Genomic DNA, 22,692 nt, shown 5'->3' with positions numbered 1-22,692 from the left:
TATTGATTGCTATCGTTTACTTTAGTTCTATCTTTAATTCATAATTCTATTCTTTAGTTCTATATTAAATTCTATCTTTAGTCTGATCTTATATTAATTCTATCTTTAATTAAATTCTATCTTTAGTTCTATATTATGTCTTATTCTATAAGATTCTATCTTTTCTATCTTTATGTTATTCTATATTAATCTTTAATTTATATTATTCTATCTTTAATTCATCTTTAGTTCTATATAATAATCTATCTTTAATTCTATCTTTATTTCTATTTAGTTAGTTAGGTGCACACTTTAGTCTGGCCTCTCCCCGCAGACCTTGTTCGGCATGGGGTTAAAGCTGCGCAGGAGAGCAAGGCTAGCTGTTCCCGCCGACATAGCTCTGTGGATCAGCAAGGCACGCAGCGCAAGCCACCGACACCACGACAAGGTAAGTTTGCACCAACTGGTGGTGGTTTCTATCTTACTTCTATCTTTAGTTCTGTAGCACTCTAGTAAGTGTGGTCAGTTATATAATTCTTTTGTAGAGAGTCGCGTCGAACGGCCCAGGTTGTCCCTTTCCCACGTCGCTGTGCACGTAGTACCCGGCCTTGAGCTGCCCACCAGCCCGTGGCTACAGGGTCGTTGTTACATCAAAAGTTACGAAGTTGAGGTGAGCCTTGTTAGGCAAACAATGACGGAGAGACAAGGCGGGGTGGATGGTTCTGGAAAGTTCGACGGTGTATAAGTAGTGGAAATTTGACAAGTGGCGACGACCTTTTACGATTTGAAGGTAAGATTGGAGGGAGCGCAGGCAGCCGCCGAGTGAAACACTGAGTAAAAAAACTACAGTTGGGCCGAAATTCCATCTTTGTTGTTTTATTCCTGTACGAGTAGGCCGCAAGCTCTATGGTAGCGGTCCGGTGGCCCCCGCAACGGGGTTAGCGCCTGTCACGAATACAGTGAATGTTGGCTGGGTCCTGAGTTCATTTCTCATCTCGGGCACGCCAGGGCTTCTGCTAAGGCTAAATTCTCTGGGGTCCCAGGGACCCCTTCTTCAGATTTTTTTAAGGGGGTCCCTGTTCTTCGCCCAATTGAAGGGGGAGATCCTCCGACTTTTTAATGCATACTGTACGCGTGGAAGCAGAAGCTCTGGCACGCTGTTCTTTCTCTGCACGTGGCAGGGGTCTGTTTACAGGGCTGGCTGCTTGTCGTGATGTAGCCTCAGTTGCTGACGTACGGCGTAAAACACTAATACCGGCTCGTCCGGCCCCCAGTCTACGTAGCCATCAGTTACTGACGTGTTGGTTACATTCTGGCGTCCAGATGTGGGGCTAGTTGTACTAGAGCAACTTTAGTCACTCGGCAGAACACCATGGCGGACTACAAGGGCACAACCAGCACCGGAGCACCAGACGCAAGATAGGCATGGTTGAAGGACTTCGCCGCCAGGAAGGAGCCCCGGTCGGAACATGTAAAGGAAACAAAACAAAGAGCCGATACAAGTGCAAATTACTACGAGCGCCCGTTCCTTCCGGAATTAAAACATTTACAGGACTTCCACCTACATCGCCCAAGAGGTCACCTTCGAGCAGTGGAGGAGTGCAGGCGCTCGAAGTATTAAAGTCGAGGTGCGCTGATGGAGGAGAAAGGTCGGGTTCCTGAGACGAGTCTGAAGTGGGCGGCACATCTCCACACCAAAGACAAACAGCATGGCGCCGTCAGCGAGTTGGTTGCAGACTTGCAGGCGCTGTTTGGAAGAGATACGAAGTGCAGGACGACATGTACATTGAATTGTGCCAGACCACACCGACCAGAGGGCAGTGCTGTCACAATTCCCTTCTGCAACTCTCCACAAAGATGTCGGAGCTAAAAGCATTAGGCGGCCTGGCGGAGGAGGAATGCCATCGCAGGTTGTAATTATATTTTTCGGCAAGGGAATCTCCGAAACCGATGGTCGTCGTGGAGATTCGAAGCAAATTTGGAATTCGCTGGGGAAAAGTAGGCCACCTTTCCCTGAGTTATAAGGCCGCGATGTGCGGCAGATTGAGAGTTTGATTTCAAATGTGATTTCATCAGGGAGTGAGAGGGCGAGAGAGACATCAAGCCCGTACAGAGGTTGCGTGTCACCCACGTAATATATGTTGTACAGGACCGGGTTTGTAAGGTGAGAAGAAGCAAGTACTGTTTCAAGTGGCGGGGAGGAGGGGCACTTCTATCGTGTGCAACAATCCGGTGAATGCGGCGCTGTGGTGGCAGAGGGAGAGAGAAGGAGGAGGGCAGGACAACGAGTGGCGAAAGAAACAGGGCCTCCCCGAACTGAAAGGGACCACCACGGAGGGGCGAGTGCTGGTCCGAGAGGGTGGACCGTGAGGTGACCCCCGCAGAGAAGGTGAGAAAACATCACCATCTCCTTTCAATCGGCCAGTAACCATCGAACAGGGCCTGTTAGAAAGCCTACCGGCCAGTTCGGCTAAATAGTGCAGTGCTGGATATTCTTCCGTCCGGCAGCAAAGTTCTGTGGAACTGTGTGGTGCCTGACAACGACCCTGAAACGCACGCCTTGTTACAATACCGCGCGTTCACAGAATCACAGAAGTGTTTTACTCCAGAAAATATCACGGGGTAGTGTCAGCCAGTGTCACAGGTCGAGAGTGCATGTGGCGATTGAGGAAACTCCTCTTCCAGACGACATGTGAAGCTGTCCATCAACCCAGTCGCGCATAGCGACGCGTGACGTCACGCTGTTTAATAGACAGCGGCTCGCAGGTGTCTATTGTGTCGGAGTCTTTTTATCCGCAGAAATATTGCGACATCGACAGCTGAAAAAACCTGGATTCGATACACTGCAAGTGATAGGAGCAGGCGGTCATTCCGTGCTATATGGTGGTGTTGTGCGTGTGTCGGTGTGGCTGCCTAAAGATGTCGTTGGTTGTGGACAGAGTAAAGTAGACAGCAGTGTGTACTGGTCTGTCCAGACACAGAGTATTCGTCAAGAGTGCCAGTGATAGCGGCAGGCCCGTTCTTAAGCCCCCGAGGCAAAGGGCATGTGCGGGGCCCTCACGCCACGATCACACGTGTTTTAGTTGGGACTAAAGTCACTTTTTTCCTCAGGGGATATCTTCGTCTTTTACCGCTACGTGAATCCACGGCAGCGTGCCGACAGGTACTTCTCTAGCTCAGTTAGACTAACGTAAGTAGTTATGCGATTCTTCTTTTTTTTTTTTATTATGGTGGTGGTGGGAATATTCTCGGGAAAAATACTTTGAAAGTTTCAGTTAACTAGGAAATAAAGCAGGCGTCGAACTCTCGCTTACAGGGCTGCAAACCAGGGGCGGGGCCCATGTCGGGCGCTCAATTCACAGACTGGCCAACAGTGACTCAGTAAACATACCTTATACGGTACTTCTTCACTCAGTTTCGTTACAGGATTGCCCCCTAGTGGCACATAAATCCAGCAATAGCCAATGCACGAAGACGTGGTATGCGCGCGTACTAGTAATCCTGCGGTGTCCGCAGCAGCACTTCTGTCTCCAAGCGCGTCCAGCGGAGAATGTGATACCGGCTGACTACGACTGTCCTGCATATGCCTAGTTACGCAGATATCAATCTTCAAAGCGCGGGGCCCGCTTGAAGCGCGGGGCCGTAGGCAGAGCCTCGTCCGCCTGCCCTAAGCACGGCCCTGGTAGCCGGCACCGGAACATCCTCGAGAGCCTACGCCGCAGTCGTGCGAACGTATGGCGGTCCTCCGGAAGGAACTTCACCACAAGACTACGCTGCGTGTGGCATGATCGCTCATGGTGCGTACAGGGAGGCGAACAGTGCAAACGCCAATGGACGTCTGTGCCCGTACGACTGCTGACACCGGACATAACACTGCCACCCAGGGGGACGCTCGGCGACCGATGTCGAGGGGAGTTGTGCGTCACGGTGGTAAAGCATCAACAGGTTTCACGAGGACGATGTGCCGACAGTGGAGGCGTTTACCGAATCGTGTGTGTGCGTGGCTGGTGGCAAGGTGGCAACAAAGCACTCTTCTTCCCGCGGATTAGGTGACGTTGTATTAAACATTAATCAAGCCACCGATTCACCCGTTACTGTCAAACGGAAAAGTGTGGTAGCGGACCCTGTTCACCATACAGAGTGAATATTCACTCCCCCAGTGTGTTACAAGACCTGAACCTGCGATAGCACAAGACGCTGGCAGGACTCACTGTAATTGGCCAACCACGTGGAAGAAGGTAGGAACAGTTTCCTGAACTTGTCGGGTAGATTGCGTTTTGGTGCCAAACGTCGACCAAACATGGAAAGACAGATTCACAAAGAAGTTGTTAACATTCAGTGATGTGTTTAATGAAAAGAATTTGATTTGAACATGACAAATGTTGGTGCATGACAATTGAACTGACTCAGGTCCATCGATTAGAGAAAGACCGAGGCCTATACCGCCACAGGACCTGGAGGAGGTCAGACAACATGATGCAACAGTTGTTAGATGCTCGCATTCATCATTGTGCTGGTGAGGAGAAGAACGGGGCGCGTTGCGCATGTGTGTAGGATTACAGGAGAGTGAACGCACGACAGTGAGAGAACAGTTATGGCCTTGCCACAGATTGAAACAACTGGTTTTAAAACATTGAGTGGGGCTAAGTGTTTTCACTAGCCTAGATTTGTCGAAGGCATACTACCAGGTACCTCTGTCCGAGCGAGCGAAGAAGAATTTCTGCATTTACCACCCCGTTCGGACTGTCGAGTTTCAGAGGTTGCCATTTGGCCTGGGTCAACGCCCCGTGACCTTTCAGCGGTTGATGGACTTGTTGCTTTGAAGTGACATGAACTTGGCAGGAGCTTGATAATTTTTCTTGACGATATTCCAGTACATGCCACTAACTCTCCAGCACTAGAAAGATAGGAACAATTGAGCTCTGGGAGAGGATGCGCAGTTTTTAAACTGAACTTGGACCCCCGATAAATGTATTTTGCCACCACTGAGGTGCATACACCTAGGATACCTCATCTCCGCAGAAGGCATTAGGCCAGACCCTAAAAAAGATCGAGGCTCTGACGCAGTTTGGCCTGTCCCCAAAACAGTGCGAGATGTTAAAGCTTTCTTGGGGTTTGCAGGGATTTTACAGACACTGGGGTTCCCCAGTTCGCCGCAAAATTGTCAAGCCTCCTGAACGACCTTACTGTTGGATATGTACCACATAAGCTCGAAGAAAACCGCTAAGAAGGCGGGTGCACTCAATCTGTCGTCAGACATATCTCACCTGTGGGAGAGCGAGAGAACAAAGTGCGTTTGAGTCCCTGATCAAAGTACTGACTGCAGAGCCGATGCTGGCATTGCTGGGACCAGTCCCAGCCCTTCATCCTGCATTGGTGATGCCAGTGGGCAGGTGGCACTGGCCTGGAGCCGTGCTGTACCAACATCAACAAGGCAAACTTAAGGTAATCGCATACGCAGCAGAGGGCTCAAACAGACAGAAGTGAACTACCCGCGGCGCACAAGGCGACGAAATTTCTCGCTCTGAAATGGGCCGTGACGAGAAAAGTTTCACGACTAATCTTGGGCTCCCGCGGTCAACCGTGGTTACCTAACGAAACAACCGCGCTTTGCCATGTGTTGAAGAATTGCAAAGTTAGCAGCGCAGTTAGCCACAGATGGTTGTCATCCCCTGTCACTGTACGATTTGACCTCGTGTACATAACAGGGCTCAACACACAGATGCGGACGGGTTGTCCAAGGCGACCGGCAGGACCCGCCAGAAGCAGATGAAGAATACAGAGAGCACTTCGAGAAAGTTGGGGCTTCCTCCTGGAGAAGAGCGAGGAGATTTGTCAAGACGACAATCCACAAGTTGTAAATCGAAGTGGACTGTTGTGAGCATACTGACAGCTAAGAGTGCAGGAAGGCCAGTAACATTCCACTCAGCAGACAGCCCGGCACACCACGCCCATGTCAACGTGACAATGACGTCACTGACAACTTCACCCCAGCTGTCGAAGGCTGTCGGTGAAGGGACCCAACACCATTCCAGACGGCATCTTAGAGCCCGAGGGCGGGGAGCCAGACTTTGCCACCCTGACAGTCGACGACTGGCGGAGGTTACAGCAGCAAGACCCCCACGTTTTTTCTGGCCGTTCATGGCGGCTGATCTCAAGCGGAAAATTCAGAGCTGCGAACGGTGCGTTCGCAGTGGGACGCATGCGCAGAAAGCGCCCATGTCAACCATCGTGGCATCACACCCACTGGAACTGCTGACCATAGATTTTCTCACCATTGAGGTCAAAGGGGAAAAGCAGAACATACTGGTCATCATGGACCATTTTACGAAGTTCGCACGGGCAATACTGACGAAAGACCAAACATCACGAACGACAGCCAGGGCTCTGTGGAATGAGTTCTTCATGACTTATGGATTCCCCGGCAGAATTTTGTCTGATCAAGGTCGGGATTTTGAGTCAAAACTCATCCAAGAACTGTGCAGCCTGGCCGGAATCCAGAAATGCAAGACCACGCCCTACCACCCCTGCGGAAACCCTGTGGAAACGTGGAATAGAACACTGATCGGTATGCTGCGAACTTTAGAGACTGAACAGAAGAAGGACTGGCGGAAACACCTGAAGCCTGTGATGCACGCCTACAACTCGTGAATACACAGCAGGACGGGATTCTCACCCTCCTACCTGTTCTACGGACGGCACCCAAGAATGCCAGTCGACCTGGCATTTGGCCTGGACATAGGGAAGCGACAAGGGAAGAGCTGCAGGCATGTATGTGGTCCAACGAGAGGACGGCTCTGGACCAAAACGGACACTTCATCGGAATCTATTACTCGCAGTGGGTGCACTAGGCTGGGCACCACCTCTGGCCCAGGAAGCAACCACCAGAAACAACAACCTCAGGCAACGTGCAGATGAAGCAGCCACAACCCCCGACTGTGGAAATGGTGAGGACGACGAACCGGTGCAATTTCCAGACATCAAAGTGGGCCTAGGAGTTGAAGCCAGGCACCAGAGTTTGTTCCAGCCGCGGTACCTGGCAGAAAACCGGCAGGAGGAGTAGAGCAGGAAGATGAAAGAGAGGAGACAACAGAGAGCGACAGTGAAGAGCAGCAACCTCTACGCCGCTCTGACAGAATCCGCCCGACTGGGTGGACAGGTTAAATCTCATGCACCGATGTGCTAGTGGAAATAGGTCGGACAGGGGGAAGCTGCATGGTGTCCGACAGGAGATGCAAAGTCTTTTTAGGTTCTAATCAGAAAAACTCAACTCTCGGGGAATACAGTCTGTATACTGGGCCGTAAATGAAGTAATGGAGGTATTGGAGAAGTGGCTTAGTTTACTGAGTCTACCTGAAACTGATGTGCGATCGGTCGATCCCTCCCATTTAGTAGCCATATTTTTTGACATACACCTCTAGGGGTAGTTGTGAGATTGTGTATGGAATTCGATGTACATGGGTGTTGGATTTACCCAGGTTGTCTGTGACACGGAGCTCACAGACCCCTTCAACGACAGTACCGGGGTGAAGCAGGGCTGCATTCTGTCGCCGTTCCTCTTCATCCTGGCCATGGACTGGATCATGAAGACTTCCACCGACAGTGAGAGGAGAGGGATCAGATGGACCATGACTATGACAGCAACAACAACTCTGAAAGACTTGGACTTTGCTGACGACATTGCCCTGCTGTCACATCGCCACCAAGACATTCAGGAAAAAACAAATGCCTTCTCAGAAACAGCTGGAAACCTTGGCTTGAAGGTCAGCACAAAGAAAACGAAAAGTATGAGAGTGAACGCCAGAGTCCAAAACAGCATCAAACTATATTGTCAACCATATATAAATGAAGATGAGATTGAGGAAGTTGACAGTTTCACCTATCTTGGGTCCAAAATGTCAAACACCGGGGATGTGGAGGTGGAGATTTGAGCCTGACTAGCGAAAGCCAGCCACGCCTTCGGCTCACTCAGGAGCACATGGAAGGCAAAAAACATCAGTCAGAAGATCAAGCTGAGGATCTTCAAGTCAAATGTGATCAGCCCCCTCCTTTAAGGATCAGAATCATGGAAGACGACCAAAACCATCAGTAACAAGCTTGATGTCTTCCACAACAGATGCATCAGGCACCTACTTAACATCTTTTGGCCAAACACCATCACCACTGAAGAACTCCACCGAAGAACTGAAACCGAGTCCATCACCACGCAGGTTCAACGAAGGCGTTGGCGATGGATTGGACATGTGCTCCACCAGCAGACAGCAGACCTCTCCACAGTCGCCCTGCGATGGACTCCAGACGGCCGAAGAAAACGAGGCCGCCCACAGGAAACTTGGAGAAGAACAGTGAAAAGGGAGATGAAAGGAAAGGGCTGGACATGGGGTCACCGTAGAGCGGGGTTTCAGCCGATCGACATCGGTGGACTCTGGTTGAGGCCTTTGTGTGCAACCTGATGCACGAAGAGGATTAGATGGATAGACAGTTATGGCAAAATAACTAATGAAATGCCCTGCAGTTTCTTTTCAGAAATCAGCAAAATTTCTATCTACCTCCCTCCACACAAAAGAAGAAACGAGGCCGCTCCCCAAAGGAAACTTGGAGAAGAAACAGTGGAAAGGGAGAATGACAAGGAAAAGGGCTGGACATGGGGGGTCACCTAGAGCGGTGTTTTCAGCCGATCGACATCGGTGGCGGACTCTGGTTGAGGCCTTATGCCCTGCAACCTGATGCACGAAGAGGAATAGATAGATAGATAGATCCTCCACACAAGACTGATATTGCTGGCTTCAGTGACTTGTCAAGATATACTGGTGCACTACGCAAAGAGTATAAACAATGCATGGCGCCACTGCAAGCAAAACATTGTTTGAACTGCTTCACTTGAAAATATTGCATTTAAAATTTTACAGCTGCATCAAGAAAATAGCACTTTTGCAAAAGAAAAAAATATGATTTCACAATATTGTGGAGAAGTAACTGTTTTCAGCAAGCACAGCGAACAACACCCTGTCATTCCATTCTCAAACAAAAAGGTTATTTGGGATATTCTCCCCTGAGTCCTTGTCACCCATCTGTGAGTCTTGTCCATATCCATCTTTATGGACAAATTAAATGAACTTGAATGAGTACCCCCTGCTTGGTGCAGGGGATGAATATACATCACACAAGATATCAGCACAAAGCCCAAGTTATTAAATATTTAAAAAAACAGATGCGAACACGCATTTCTTGGAAGACCAAAGGCCCTGCTATTCGGTTCTCTCTTTAAAACAGCAAATAAACAAGCTTACCAAAAAAAAAAAAAAAAACTTGCCAATCTTCAGTAAATATCACAAGATATCAGTAAAATTAGGCGCATTCAGTCAGTAAGATCATCATAATTCCTATCTTGCAAGATCTGACAAGCATATACACCACAGGCTGCAAGTGCAAGGTTGGCTCAGCCTAGATAGTTTAGTTTGGCCTTAATACCATTTTCTTCTGATGTGTAATGTATACATGTGTAACCGGGACTGACCGGCACCTCTCGCTAGCACCCTATGCTACACCTTAGCGCCAAATCAGTCCATTCCTCTTTGTCGTTCCAGGGATCCCTTCGAAGAGGACGGAAGTTCCAAGGAGAATTTTCCTCTCTACGAAAATTTCTGGCTGTCGTTAGTCGGGTGCGTCGTCTAGTTTTTACCTGCCTCGCGGTTGTGTTCTTTTTTTACCTATACCTATCTCTTCACGCACCCGAGCTTCAGCCGACCTTGGAGTCAACAAGACGCCTGCTTTACTTTGTAACTACACGTAAAGTGGTCTTTTCAGTCGGTGCGTCCGTCAGTTCCGCCGGACCTTCTCTTCGTGTGTTCTTTCCTTCCGGCTGCTGTAGTGTCACGACTACATACATGGACAGTAACACAAACCTCACTCGCGCGTTCACAACGACAGAGACATAAGTACGACACACTAGCACTCGCTGGCACTAACACGCTCACACGAGTGCTACAGTTCAAAGACTAAATTTATTTACAAAATGTACAAAACAACTACCGAACAAAACAACTACCGTACCTATCCAAAACCTAACACCTAACTCCGTGGGGGTGGGACGCTGAGTGATGCGAGCCGCTATTTCCAGCGGACCCACAGCGCCTTGCGGTACTAAGGTACTTCTCGTATTTCTAACTCTGACTCAAAGCGTTCTTCTCGCCTACTGCTTTTACCAGCAGACCAGTTCCCATATCGAGAGAAAAGGCGCGGGCATTTGTACAGGGAAGCTTGGCTACTACGTCACCCGCTGTTGCTGCCCGTCTCGCGCTATGCGCAGCTCGCGCGACCACGGCGTGGGGTGGAAGGGGATGTGGGGTGGAGGGACTAGGCACTGTCAGCAGTACCTGCTGACCTAAACGAGCACCCACCCCGCTACACAGTGTTTACCTCACTGTTTTGTAAATACCATATAGGCATGAAATTTTAAACATTAGGAGAATGCCATCCAGCAGCTAAGCTGCTTGCAGAAGAGAATTGTCATTAATCAGCTCAATTTTAAAAACAAATTTTAGTGAACATTTTTACAAGTGAAGTACAATTCCTGCCATCATGAAAAGAAAACAGAGCTTACCTTGAGTGTACTTTTTGTAGAATATCCCGAAATGTGTCAATCGCATTTGCTTACAAAGGTCATGAACTCTTAGCCCCTCTTCGATGGTTTAGAATGCCTCACGTAAGTGCACTTTTCCTGTCAGGTAGAAACAGAGACAACATAAGTGAACTGTTTAAACTCCTACAGGGCAAACTGTTCATACTGCTACATCTTTAGTCAAAAGCCAGTAGTGTAAAGTATTATTGAAAAAGAAATTAACTATGGTTCTGTGGTCTGTGAATACTATAAAGCAGTCAAACAAACATCGATACCCTAAAAATTTTCCGCTCTTCTTCAGACTGAGGTATTTGCAATCCATTGTTTTCATCTTGTGACTCTGACCCCAGATAAAGATCTCAAACATTGCTTGCAACTTATCCATATCTTCACTGTCTGAAACAACGCATTTTAATATATTGTTAGCAACAGCTTATACAATGTCAGATTCTCAATCGCATCAATCCTTACACAAAAGGTATCTTTCCCTTGCCTGTTTCATTTAGTTTGGAATCTAAAAATGATGTCGATTGCAAGTGCTAAACATTTATTTTATCTCTTCCAGACAAAAAAGCACATTAACCCTTACCTTTCTGTTCTAGTAGTGCAATGGCAACATAGAAATGTGCACATCCTTTGTAGAAAATAGTGTTTTGTCTGAGCCATTGTCATCCAGGGGAAGGGCAGGTAGCTCTTCGCCACTTCTGAAGACATCTTGCGATGCGTGTCACGATATTTCTCTGACACCTTAGAGACAGCATAGAGAGGATGAGGTTAATATGAGATACAATCAGAAACTCCTTTATCCCAGATGACAAATATGTAGCAGCTCTGCACAGATGCAAGGTTAGAACCACAAGCACAACATTAAAATATCATCAGACATGCATACCCGCCACACAAGACAGGTCCTCAAGATACTACACAACTTCAGACTTGTGTGATCACAATTCATATCCTACACGTAGTATTTCAGAGGTCGTACCGCAGTCAACAGCTTTAAGTTGTCGATCTGCATACAGAGACAGAATCAGTGGCGAGACAGAAGTTCACGGAACTTTCCTATTCTCATGCTGCGATGTTCTTGTCACAAAAACTTCCACACCAGGCAGCTTAGCATCATCGGTCCCCCCCCATTCTCACATATCTAGGCGCACACAAGTGTCTGCGAGCTGACGTCATCCGCGCAGTGCATTATGGGAAGTCAAACAATATGGCAGACGACATCGACGACGAGATACTTTGGAAGCAACTGCGGCGCGATAGCGATATTGCACAATGTAGCGAAGAGAGAGAAGAAGAAAAAGAAAAAAAAAAAGATGTGGGTGAGGTAGTGGTAACGCGAAGCAAGAGTCGCTTGGGGGGCTAGTCATGTCTTCTAAAGGAAATATCTTCGAAGATTCACGAGAGTGTAGACGCTTTTTGCAAATAGTCATCTTCCACTTTTAAATTGTTACCTGTTATGCCATTGCCCACAGCACGAGCGATTTCCGTGAAGGTATTCTAGCCTTATATCTGTTCGTGTACTTGGGGTGTGCAGTGTCGAACAGACACGGATATTCTCCAAAGAGAAATCTTGAGCACGGGGTCTGCAGCGTGACCACATGGCCATTGTTTACAATTTGCAGGTCAAAGGGAGCCAACTGTGTTCAAGCATTGCGATTGGCTACAGCCCGTCAATGTCGGCCCAGCGGGAAAATAGAAACACGCGCTATATCTCTATACGCGTTGCGCTATATCTCGTAGCCTAGCAACGAGGCCTTTCTGCGTGCCGTGTGCACAACTCGCTTAACCCTTGCGGGGGCTGCTAACCCCACTAAGTGCCATGTGGCACAGCTCGTGCGGGTGGGCGCCTAACCCGCCATAGTGCATCGTGTGCAAAACTCGATATATCCCTTTGCGGGGCGGCTAAACCGCCATACGTGCCGACGGTATTGGCCGCGGTGATAACAGCCTATAATAACCACACCTGAGCTATCGAGAAGTACTTGCTTGAATTTCTTCACTTGACATTCAGAGCACTGGGCAGAAATCAATTGCGTCAACACGAGTGATGGCCATCGCAATGCTTTGTTTTTAATTAGACAGTCGAATTCCCCTGGTCCGTACCAGTTCTGAGTCGACTCGTTGAATGCGCCAGCCGACAGCGGACTGAGCCGGAGGCCCGCCGCCTAGCTGAGGCGGTCCACGGGAAGGTTATAACCGACTGTTCGAACTTCAGCCAGGCCTGGGCAGAAAAGGCCCGCTTGCAGACCCTGACCCCTTCGGCCAGCCTCGCCCAGTCCGTGGTCATCCAAATACCCCTGCTGTCGCACGCCAGCCCGACTGACCCAGTCCTCAGAGCGGGAATCCTTTTCCGCGAAGTTACGCGGATCCAATTTGCCGACTTCCCCTTACCTACATTGTTCTATCGACTAGAGGCTGTGCACCTTGGAGACCTGCTGCGGATATAGGTACGGCCTGGCAGCCTGGCACATATAAAGCAGGCTAGAGGCATTCAAATAAATATATTCCCAATCTGCAAATCAAATAAAATCTCGGGTGGTTTTCTAATCTTTACCTCGCGTTGTGTGTCCTATCCATCACCACACCCGAAGTCAGCCGACCTTGGGAGTCCACAAAAGATTCTGCTTTAACTTGCTCAGACTAAAGTGTCTCTCCTATCGTGCATCACACTACACGGATGCTTTGCGCGTGTGTTCTCGACCTGACTCTCTGGGTGGGGAAAGAGGCTTGTGACACGAGACGCTATTCCAGTGAGCGGAACAAAACGCCTTTATTAAGTGCCCAAAGGTCATACCTCGTCAGTTTAGGATCGTCATTATTCTCCCTTGCCGTTCGCTTCACTTTCTCTACAGTCGGCCCAAGACCAATTTTTTTTGTTTGTTGTCGATTATTTAGAAAAAAAATCGGACACTTAAGTGGGAAAAATCGGAGAAAGATCAACTTAGAAAAAAATCGGAAAGGAATCAGAAAAAGGCAAAATTTTACAATTAAACGTGAAAACGTAGACCTCTATCGTCAAAATGAGACAAAATTAAGTCTGACAAATCGGACAAACCCCTACCCAGAGTTCTCACCTTTTTACTTGTGACCCCCCCACTGAAGAAACAAAGGTACGTCCGCGACGCCCCCTTTACAACCAGCAATGTAAGCTAATTTTCACTAATACCGGTCATAAGAACTTTAAAAAAAATGACCACCTTCGCGGCCCCTTGTAAGCACGTCGCGCTCACCCCCCCCCCCCAGGGGCTCGCCCTCCGTTTGAGAATCCGCGGCCCTAACCCTTACTGTGACGTGCCGATGTTAAAACCTTTTTATATCTAAATTTATGCGTAAGATATCTTTGCATGTTTTTGCTTAATTGCTGTTTGTAAACGAAATAATCAAATTCGAAAATCAGATCGAGAAAATAGATGAAAAGGACAATTAAAATCTTCACTTTCTTCTGCGTGATTTATTCATGTAGTAAAGGCAAGCTTGACGTACCTGTTAGTCTGTATAAACACGACGTGATAACTAAACTGCGAACATATAATGTTGTATGACAAAATGTATTTCTTAATGTAAAACATTCCAAAGATTGTAAGGTAAGCAGTGACTGGTGTAGAGACATGAGGCTGATCGCAGACCGTAATGGTTGGGGTGTTTTGCACCTTCGTTATCGCGAGAGTTCTCGTCGTCTGCTCGACCTTCTTGTGTTTACACCGTTTTTGTTTGTGCGCTGACTTAGTTTGCTTTTTCGTTTCTTTTTTTACTCAACATTTTCTTGTGGGCGTGTATAGGTGTATGAAGTGTACGGTGTGTGTCGAGACCTGAGTGAAATTGCAGACTTTTGCCTTATGTTTTCCCTTTGCTCACCTGCATGGTGCATGCCAACAAGTACACAGAGTTATCTCTATTTCTGGAAACGGAAATGGCACAGTTGTTGACAGGATGTAACTAATGCAGACATCGACAGTTCTGCTGTTAGGAAAAATAATACCTACCACTACATCGGCTTTTAGATAGTTAAAGAAAAATACCTTTATCTTCATCGGTTTTAGCTATAGATCTTTATCGGGTTTTGGAGAGTTCGAGAAGAATATACCTTTAATTATAACTATATACCTCGCCGGATTTTGGATAGTTAAATGAGTATGCAGTTGTCACATTTTCTTTGGGTCAATATCAACAGTATAGTTAGGCTATGACCATAGCTCACTACAATTTCTTAATCATTTGTTGCCTTCCGTGTCTGACTGGTGATAATAAATATTTTATGACACTCTTCAGTGCTCTGCCACAATTTCCTAAGTGAGACAAAGCTGAAGATTTTGGTTGGTTCAGGTAAATTTATGAAATGGTACTTTTCTATAAATGTAACTCTGATTTGTACATGTGTGGGTGTGTGTATGCATGCATGTCTTTACAGCTAACATCAGTGAAAGCTCTGCCAGCAAGTTGACCCAAACAGAGATAGCCTCCCTCATTGTTGCTCGTCATTGGAATCACTATTCTTTTCTTAATAATCATGTTTTGCTTTCTGCAGAGAGCACATCATTAGAATCTGTAAGTATACATTTATTTGTTCATTGTAAATAAATTTTGTTCTGTCTTTGTAAACATGTGTGCATGCACATGTCATTTCAACATTAAGCAACTATGCTGATTGGAAGCCCATAGCTTATGTAGTACCCTTTGCTTGTCAGAGAGGCAGCTACAGAGTACCAGCCATAATTATAAAAAAAAAGTAAACTACAAAAACATTTTTTTAAAGTTAAAAGAAAAAAACTTACGCTCAAAGAAGCCATTCCATGGCATCTATTAACAACGGAATGTTTACAAATAGTCCAAATCTTACAAAGAAATTTCTGATTATCAGGTATATGTAAGCGGAAGTCAGTCAAAAATAGTGCATGTAAACAGCAGAAAAGCATCCTGATGGACTTTCCCAGGACCTCAGAGTCAGCACCCATTTGTTCAGCAACAGAAAAGGATCACAATACACATAGTCCATTTACAGCTTCCTTTAACTCAGTAACCAAACTTCAGACAGGATGGCAGATCTAGGGTTAGGATTTAATGGGCACTTTATTATATTGGACATTAGTCAAGACAGTAAAAACAGAAGTATCATTTTAAACACCCTTAATTTCATGTAATATAGATGTTAACATTCTAATCCAAGATGTCTGTTATGATGAAGCGACATCACTTACATTATGCTACATTATTCTACAGCACTTTAGCTTTAGCACCAAAGCCAGGCTCACTTTACATACAGGTACATTATAAACACACCTTTTCAGAGCAGGCATCAAATGTACCTTCACGTGAGAACACACAACACACACACACACAATGTATCTTTACATGCACACACACACACACAAAAGATTAGAGAATTGGAGTACCTATAGAGAAAACCACTTATGGCCATCCCTGGCAACAGCACCCTTTGATTATTTTCTTATCCGAAGACAGAGTAACTAAGTTATATGTGAATACATGTAAATAGAGAGTTAAACCTGAAATGTTCCTTTGTGAACAGCTTAGCACCTTGAATCTGAGTTTATTTTATTCAATTTAAGTAGTTTACATGGGGTGATGTCTTTTTTTTTTCCATCTCAGAAAACAGGTCTTAAAAAGAGACAATCCATAACCAAATTAAACTGTTTTTCTAATATGTATTTCAGGTCCTTCTCTTTTCAAGAAAAATATCCACAAGAGTAGAACAGGGCAGCATTTTGTAGATAGGTAAATTCATGTTGGCTTATAAGTTAACAAATGACTAATAATAATGATAATAAAGTTCATTTATATAGCGCTTTTATCCCACCATCAAAGGCTAGCTTAAGAGCTTAACAAAAATAAATGAACACACAGCTAGAATAATAAGAAACACATAGACGGACACACACACTATAGCATGCAAACATAGCATGTCTATAGAATGAAAAAATGGGATGATGAAAGATATGTAACTCATATTTGCCAAATCCTTTAGCATTGTTGATGTAAAAAATAAAGTGCATATGAATCTCTACATGAGTTATTTACTTTATTCAGATTTGGTGATACAAAGATAAAGTTTGCTACATGCAATCAGAGTTGCGAGCAAGCAAGTCTCTTCCAGATTCTCAAGAGAGCACTGCACACCAATGGAGGTTGTCAAACTGTCTCTGTCGACATTCCTGTCTTTGAAGAGAAGCTCAGTGCCATGTAGTTGTGCCCAACACCAAGTAAACATTGAATAACATTGACAAACTTTTGATAACACTGAATTTTTTCGGATATTCTTGCTCTTCTATCAACAATTAAATCTAACCACTAAAAATTCTAAATTTCTTTGTTCCATATTTCCATTTATTCCTGTATCATCTTCAACTTTTTACAGTGAACTGTAGGATATCTTACATTCATTGTGTACCAGTCATAAGAATAATTCTGCATCAATACAAATATAATATGCACTTATGTATCAAATTTCTATGCTTGGCAGTCATCCCAATGAAAAAAATAGTATGAGAAGCAAATAAAGTAATCTGAGAAATACAGCAGTGTGAAAACAATACTGTGGTTTTTCAAAACAAATACAGTAGTGTGAAGATAAAATACAGTACCCATGAACAACTAATATAATCATGTGAGAAAGTATTATGCAAAATACAGCAGTGTGAGAAATGAATACCATGAACTGGCTTCTAGTGTGAGAAATGAATACCATGAACTGGCTTCTAGTGCAGCTCATAGAGTGGTGTACAGGTAGCTTTGCATTCACAAAAGACCTACTCCAGCAAGAGTAAGTAGCATAACTTGCTTACATCTGTACCCAACAAATTCAGCTAGTTATTTGAGGTCATTCTAAGCTCTTTGCATTCAGCTATAGTATTTCTTGTGCTTTGTGTACATTACAGGCTGAAAGACAAACAGAAACCAGAGAATAATAGTAATAATGTTGTCCCAAGAAAACCACATTGACCAAAAAGGCAACCAGCCCCACACAGCAGGCACCTGCTTCTATATCAGAAGAAAAAGCTAATGCAGTGATGTTGGAAAACCCAGCAAGTATCTCACCCAGCTATTTTAAGCTGCATCCACAAGACAAGACTTCAGTTGCACGAGCCAGCACTTCAACTCCACATGAGGTTTCTGTAGTGACCTTACGGTATGACAACCCTGCTTTTCCTTCAGCTGATGAAAACTATTTCAACCTGCAGCCTTCATTCCCAGCATCATGAAGAATATGCTGAACATGATTGACTCTGATGATGGGATGTCACAGACTAATGTGTAGATGATCAGACATCACAGAGGGCAATGTGTAGATGATTTGATGTAAGGGTAATGTGCTGATGAAAACAGCTTTGGTCATGAAACAAAAGGTCATAAATGCATGTCTGTTACTGCCTGTACTAAGAGAAGCTCTGCTTGTACCTAGAATTCTGCCCTGAAGCTCATCTTTTCCACCAGCTCATTCTTTGAGTAGGGGAAATGGATAACCTAATGGCAGGGCAATGGTACCTGAACCCAAACCACACACACCACCTGGTTTCCATACCCATGTGAAGCAGCGTAGTTCTCCAAGGTGACCCAGCTCTTGACTCTATAGAGCAGTGTTTCTCAAAGTATTTCGACCGTAACCACTTTACTTAAGTAAAACATATGGCGGACCACCAAGGCCTAAAATCACTCTGTACTATGAATTTCAAATTTAAATTGCCGCATTTGTATCATTACAGTTCAAAACTAAATGTACTTCTGTGACAGTAGTCTAGTAAGAAGTTGACATAAAACTACGTATACCTCGTTCTTTGTAATTAAATTGTTAATGCGAGGAATGCATCACTTTAAACATCACTTTGCTGACATATGATGACTGTCAGCTGCGGACCACCTGACCACACTTTGAGAACCACTGCTATAGAGGGCTGGGAATAGGCAGTAATGGAGAGGAAATGAGTTCTGTCCTCACAAAAGCAGGGTTAGAGGTAGGTGGTAGGTCTAAAATTTCACTTCCATACGATCATAAGGAGAGGAAATGAGTTCTTCCCTCTCAAGAACAATTAAGGTTAAAGAAAAGTGAGGGCTCTAACACTTACGTCCCCTAAGATTATAACATCTTAAAACTACCTTTACCTTCATTCTCTTACTCTGATTTATACACAATTTGAAATATAGTAACAGATGGTGTGTCCAAACAAAGTGTCACTGGTGCTTTATCTCAACTGCTGTGTACACCTGTAGTTGTATATGGAGGTGTGGGATTCTCACATCTTATTATGGGACAATGTTTGGGGGTTAGCATCACAACCTTTACATAAAGTCAAAACATTTCATTGGGAAAATATACTTGTTTAATGTAACCACATAATCACTTTAAATATGCTGTAAATTTTGGACAATAAACTGCAACTTTTTCTCCCCAACTTTAAATCCTGTGGCTTAAACAGCGATGCAGCTTGTTTGCAGCATTTTCTGGATTTTTTCATTCTGATTAATTTCTGGAGTGTTAACTGTTCACACTTTTAAATTTCAGCTGCATACAATTGAAGCATTCAGATTGTTTGCTGAAGCATACACCCTCATCATTCCAAAAAGTGCATACGATGCAGCTTTCAAGTTGTATATAATTATTGACGGCTTATGAACCAATGCAGCTTATTTGTAAGAAAAGTAGACATTTAAAATTTTGTTTTCACGATGTAAAGGCAGCCTATATACTTAGATGTTCAGTTAAAGTATTATTGTGGCTGATAGGGCTTCTTGATCTTGCAAAGTAGCCATTATATTTCTTACGTGCTACTTGTTTGTATACTCTTGGTAATTGTAGTGTTGTCAAGTTTAATACTCAGTGTTGTGTTGTGATACTGAAAGCTATGTTCTTGGTGTACTATTGAAAAAAAAAACAACCTTTCATACAAGCTGTTACCGTAGAAGCTCATAACGAATGTCCTATTTCAGTGAGGGATTACACACTTCATATAATTTCAATATGGTGTGATCAGTGATGTCTTTTGGCCTTACAGGCATGAGGGAGCTAGCTATTTGCTGTTTTGTTTCTGTGTTTATCTGTTTGGATTTGAATACCCATCCTTTGACCTACACTTCTTGCTAGTGTCCTCATCCTTGCCCATGTACTGAATAGTTTCCTTTCCTGTGACCTTTTCATCTACGACTTTCTCAGTGATCACTAATTATCTCTAACAACTTAATAGCAAAGTTTTTGCACCAAGAAAAAGGGAAACAGATGATGTTGACCAACACTTAGCACCTACTTTGTTCCCATTGCTGCTATGCCTTATTCATTCTGGCTTTCGTTGTATTGTTTTGCATTGTTTTGCATTATTACACAGGGATCATGCAATGTCGGTGGCTGCAGTTGATAGTAAGATACTTCAGCCATATATTCTTATAGAGTCTGAATCATCACATGATCGGAAGAAGACTGCAATATGATGATCCATTTCATTCCTCCACATAAGTCACAATGTTATCAAACTTCAACAGAAATTAACAACGTTAGTGGAAAAGGATATGTGCAGCTGCAAGAATGTCTACTTTTGCATTAGAAGAAAAGGTTATGTCACTGACAGGGTTAGGGTAAAAAAAGAATGTGCATGCATGAGTGTACATGTGAGAGAGGTAGAGAAATCTGTATCTGTTGTAAGAAAGGTAGAGAAATCTGTATCTGTTGCTGTGTCTGTTGCAAGTAGCTGTACAGGTATGAGGTGCTTCCCTGGATTATGTGGGGCATGATCTTTTGGTGAAGCAGACTGAAACATCAGCTCATATTATAATCATGAGTTACATGCAATAACAGTGTGGGCTATTATTTACTGCAGCATGATTTGTTATCTTGTTGTTTTCTAGCTATAATTTGAAGATGTACAAAACATAGCTGATGCTAACAAAGTACTATAGATCTTTTTATGTGACCAGCTGTAAAGTCAACCATCAGCCTTAGAATTCATAATTTTTCTTCCCTCTCCACCAACGATCGCACTAGTAATTTGGTGTATTTTTTTACATCTTGTTCAGCAACTCACCAGTCCTACATATTTTTGTTTAAATGTTAGGTAGAAAACAGTCTTTCAAACATTTTTGACATATTTTAAATACATGTGAATATTATAGGTCCATGAAGATCTATGTACATCAACTTCTCTCTTTCTCTCTCTCATCATACACACACAGAGGAATGAAATTTAATATCATTGGAAGACATGGGCAGAAAATATAAAATTATCTGTCTTTATTGTTAGATATCTATTAGACTGCTTGACATCTACCACATTATCTTCAACAATATGTAGCCAAAAAAAAAAGATACAGACTACTTTTTGTGTGTCTTTGTGCACAAATATGCAGATGCACAAAAGCTTGTGAGAATGCATGTAAACACACATATCCATGGGTACATGATGAATTTACAGCATCACAGAATGTCTACATGCACTCAGTATTACAACTTTTCTGCTGTGTAGCACCACCAGCAACAAGTATGAATATTTATATAGTTCATTCATCCAACAAGAAGTTTCTCTGAAACTTTATGATGGAATAACAGTCTAATCAACATCTAACTCCCACCACCACACATTCGACCTGTGGCTGCAGTATAACATCAGCAGCATATTATTTCTGAGCACCACTTGTGAATGCGGAAAAAGTAAAAGTAAAATATATTATCTGTAGTTGTTTTTGTTTTTTTTTGAAAAAGATGACACCTATAAAAACAGCAGAAAATCAAGCCATGGTTAGGATGGCAAAAGAAAACAAATCTCTCCAATTCCTCCCTAATATCCCACCCCAAAAGGTACACAAAAACCCCCAGAAAAATACAAATGTGTAACACTGAAAACAAAACGTCAACAACACAATCAGTCATTTATAATAATAGTTAAAGTAATAAAACCTGTGATTTACCTAGCACATAATCACACAAAGAAGCATGCTCTAAGGGCATAAGTAGGAGACATGGATAGGGTATGAAGGATGAAAGGAGAAACAACTATGCATATAAGTAATAAAAGACAAACATAAAGATCCAAAGAGGAATCAGGGAGCAAATAATAAGGCATAAGGCATAAAGAAAATAATAAAGATGGAAAGTGTCATAAATCTGCAGAGGAAAATGTGCAGGTGGACTAGTCAAATGACTATAATCATAACTATTGATGAATATGCTGATTGGTGTAAGGAGTAATGCCCATGGAACAGATGTGTTTTTGGTGCACATTTAAAGAATTTGATGGTAGGTAGATAGATGGCAAACATGGAAGGATAGAAAATTCCACTGTTTTGCAGTACAGTAACATTGCATAAAGGTCCTGCATTTAACCAGAGTCAACATCACTATTAGGCATCACCGAATAAAGACTATATCAAGGTGATAACAAACTGGGATCAAAGATATATCTTCAAAGATCTATGAACCTACCATGTAGAGCAGAATGAAAACTGTCAAGCTGATAACAAACTAAGATCAAAACTATACCTTCAAAGATCTGTGAGTCTGCCATGTAGAGTAGAATGTCTTACCACAAAGGAATACCAAATGAAGTTAAAAATGTTAAGAGAAATTCTTCAGGAGGAGAATATCATTCTCTACTCTGTGGCACTGATGACAATCTGATAAACTGATATAGATTATATAGTGCCACAGAGTAGATTATGCAAGGTTGAATATCGGGGCAAACTTTAACAAGAGAGAAGGGGACATTACATCTTTCAAAGATTTCCAAAGTTGCATGCACTTAGTATGAGTAACATGCTCTTTTAAAGGATTCAATTTACATCCTTTAAAATGAAATATAAAATACAAATAAAAAAAATAGCTTAAGTTAACAGTAGCTGTATGTATCTCAACTTTCAACATATGCATAACCAGTCCATGGCACACCACTTCTTCACCACCCACATATAAACAAACTCTCAGACATTCCTTATCCTTGTCGAAACACACATGTACAATGTGTTTATCCAGCCAGGCACCAAGTAATCTCAGAAGACAGGGATTTTGTTTCGAGGCTGTAGAGTTATGTCGTCATCTAAAGTCAGCAAGATCTGCATAAAAAATATTCCATATGATACAATTATAGTGTGGA

General features: G+C 43.8%; 2 protein-coding genes across 4 annotated transcripts in view; one reads left to right on the top strand and one right to left on the bottom strand.

Moving 5' to 3' along the window:
* The first annotated feature begins 5,946 nt into the window (after positions 1 to 5,946).
* Positions 5,947 to 6,898, top strand: LOC112567509. The gene has a single exon (XM_025244202.1). It carries the CDS (start codon positions 5,947 to 5,949, stop codon positions 6,628 to 6,630), a length of 684 nt encoding a protein of 227 aa, XP_025099987.1. The 3' UTR covers positions 6,631 to 6,898.
* A 13,917-nt stretch (positions 6,899 to 20,815) lies between these two features.
* The window catches only part of LOC112568391 (SID1 transmembrane family member 1-like), a 43,389-nt gene continuing 41,512 nt past the window's right edge, over positions 20,816 to 22,692 (bottom strand). For all 3 annotated transcript variants that reach the window (XM_025245685.1, XM_025245686.1, XM_025245687.1), the window contains exon 22: positions 20,816 to 22,651. In XM_025245685.1, coding sequence (XP_025101470.1) covers positions 22,589 to 22,651 — 63 coding nt within the window. In that variant the 3' untranslated portion in view covers positions 20,816 to 22,588. The remainder of the gene's footprint in view (positions 22,652 to 22,692) is intronic.

The sequence above is a fragment of the Pomacea canaliculata genome, linkage group LG7, assembly GCF_003073045.1.
Source record: "Pomacea canaliculata isolate SZHN2017 linkage group LG7, ASM307304v1, whole genome shotgun sequence".
Classification (NCBI taxonomy): Eukaryota; Metazoa; Mollusca; class Gastropoda; order Architaenioglossa; family Ampullariidae; genus Pomacea; species Pomacea canaliculata.
Note: the sequence above shows the minus strand (reverse complement) of the source record. Positions and strands in the feature narration are given on the sequence as shown.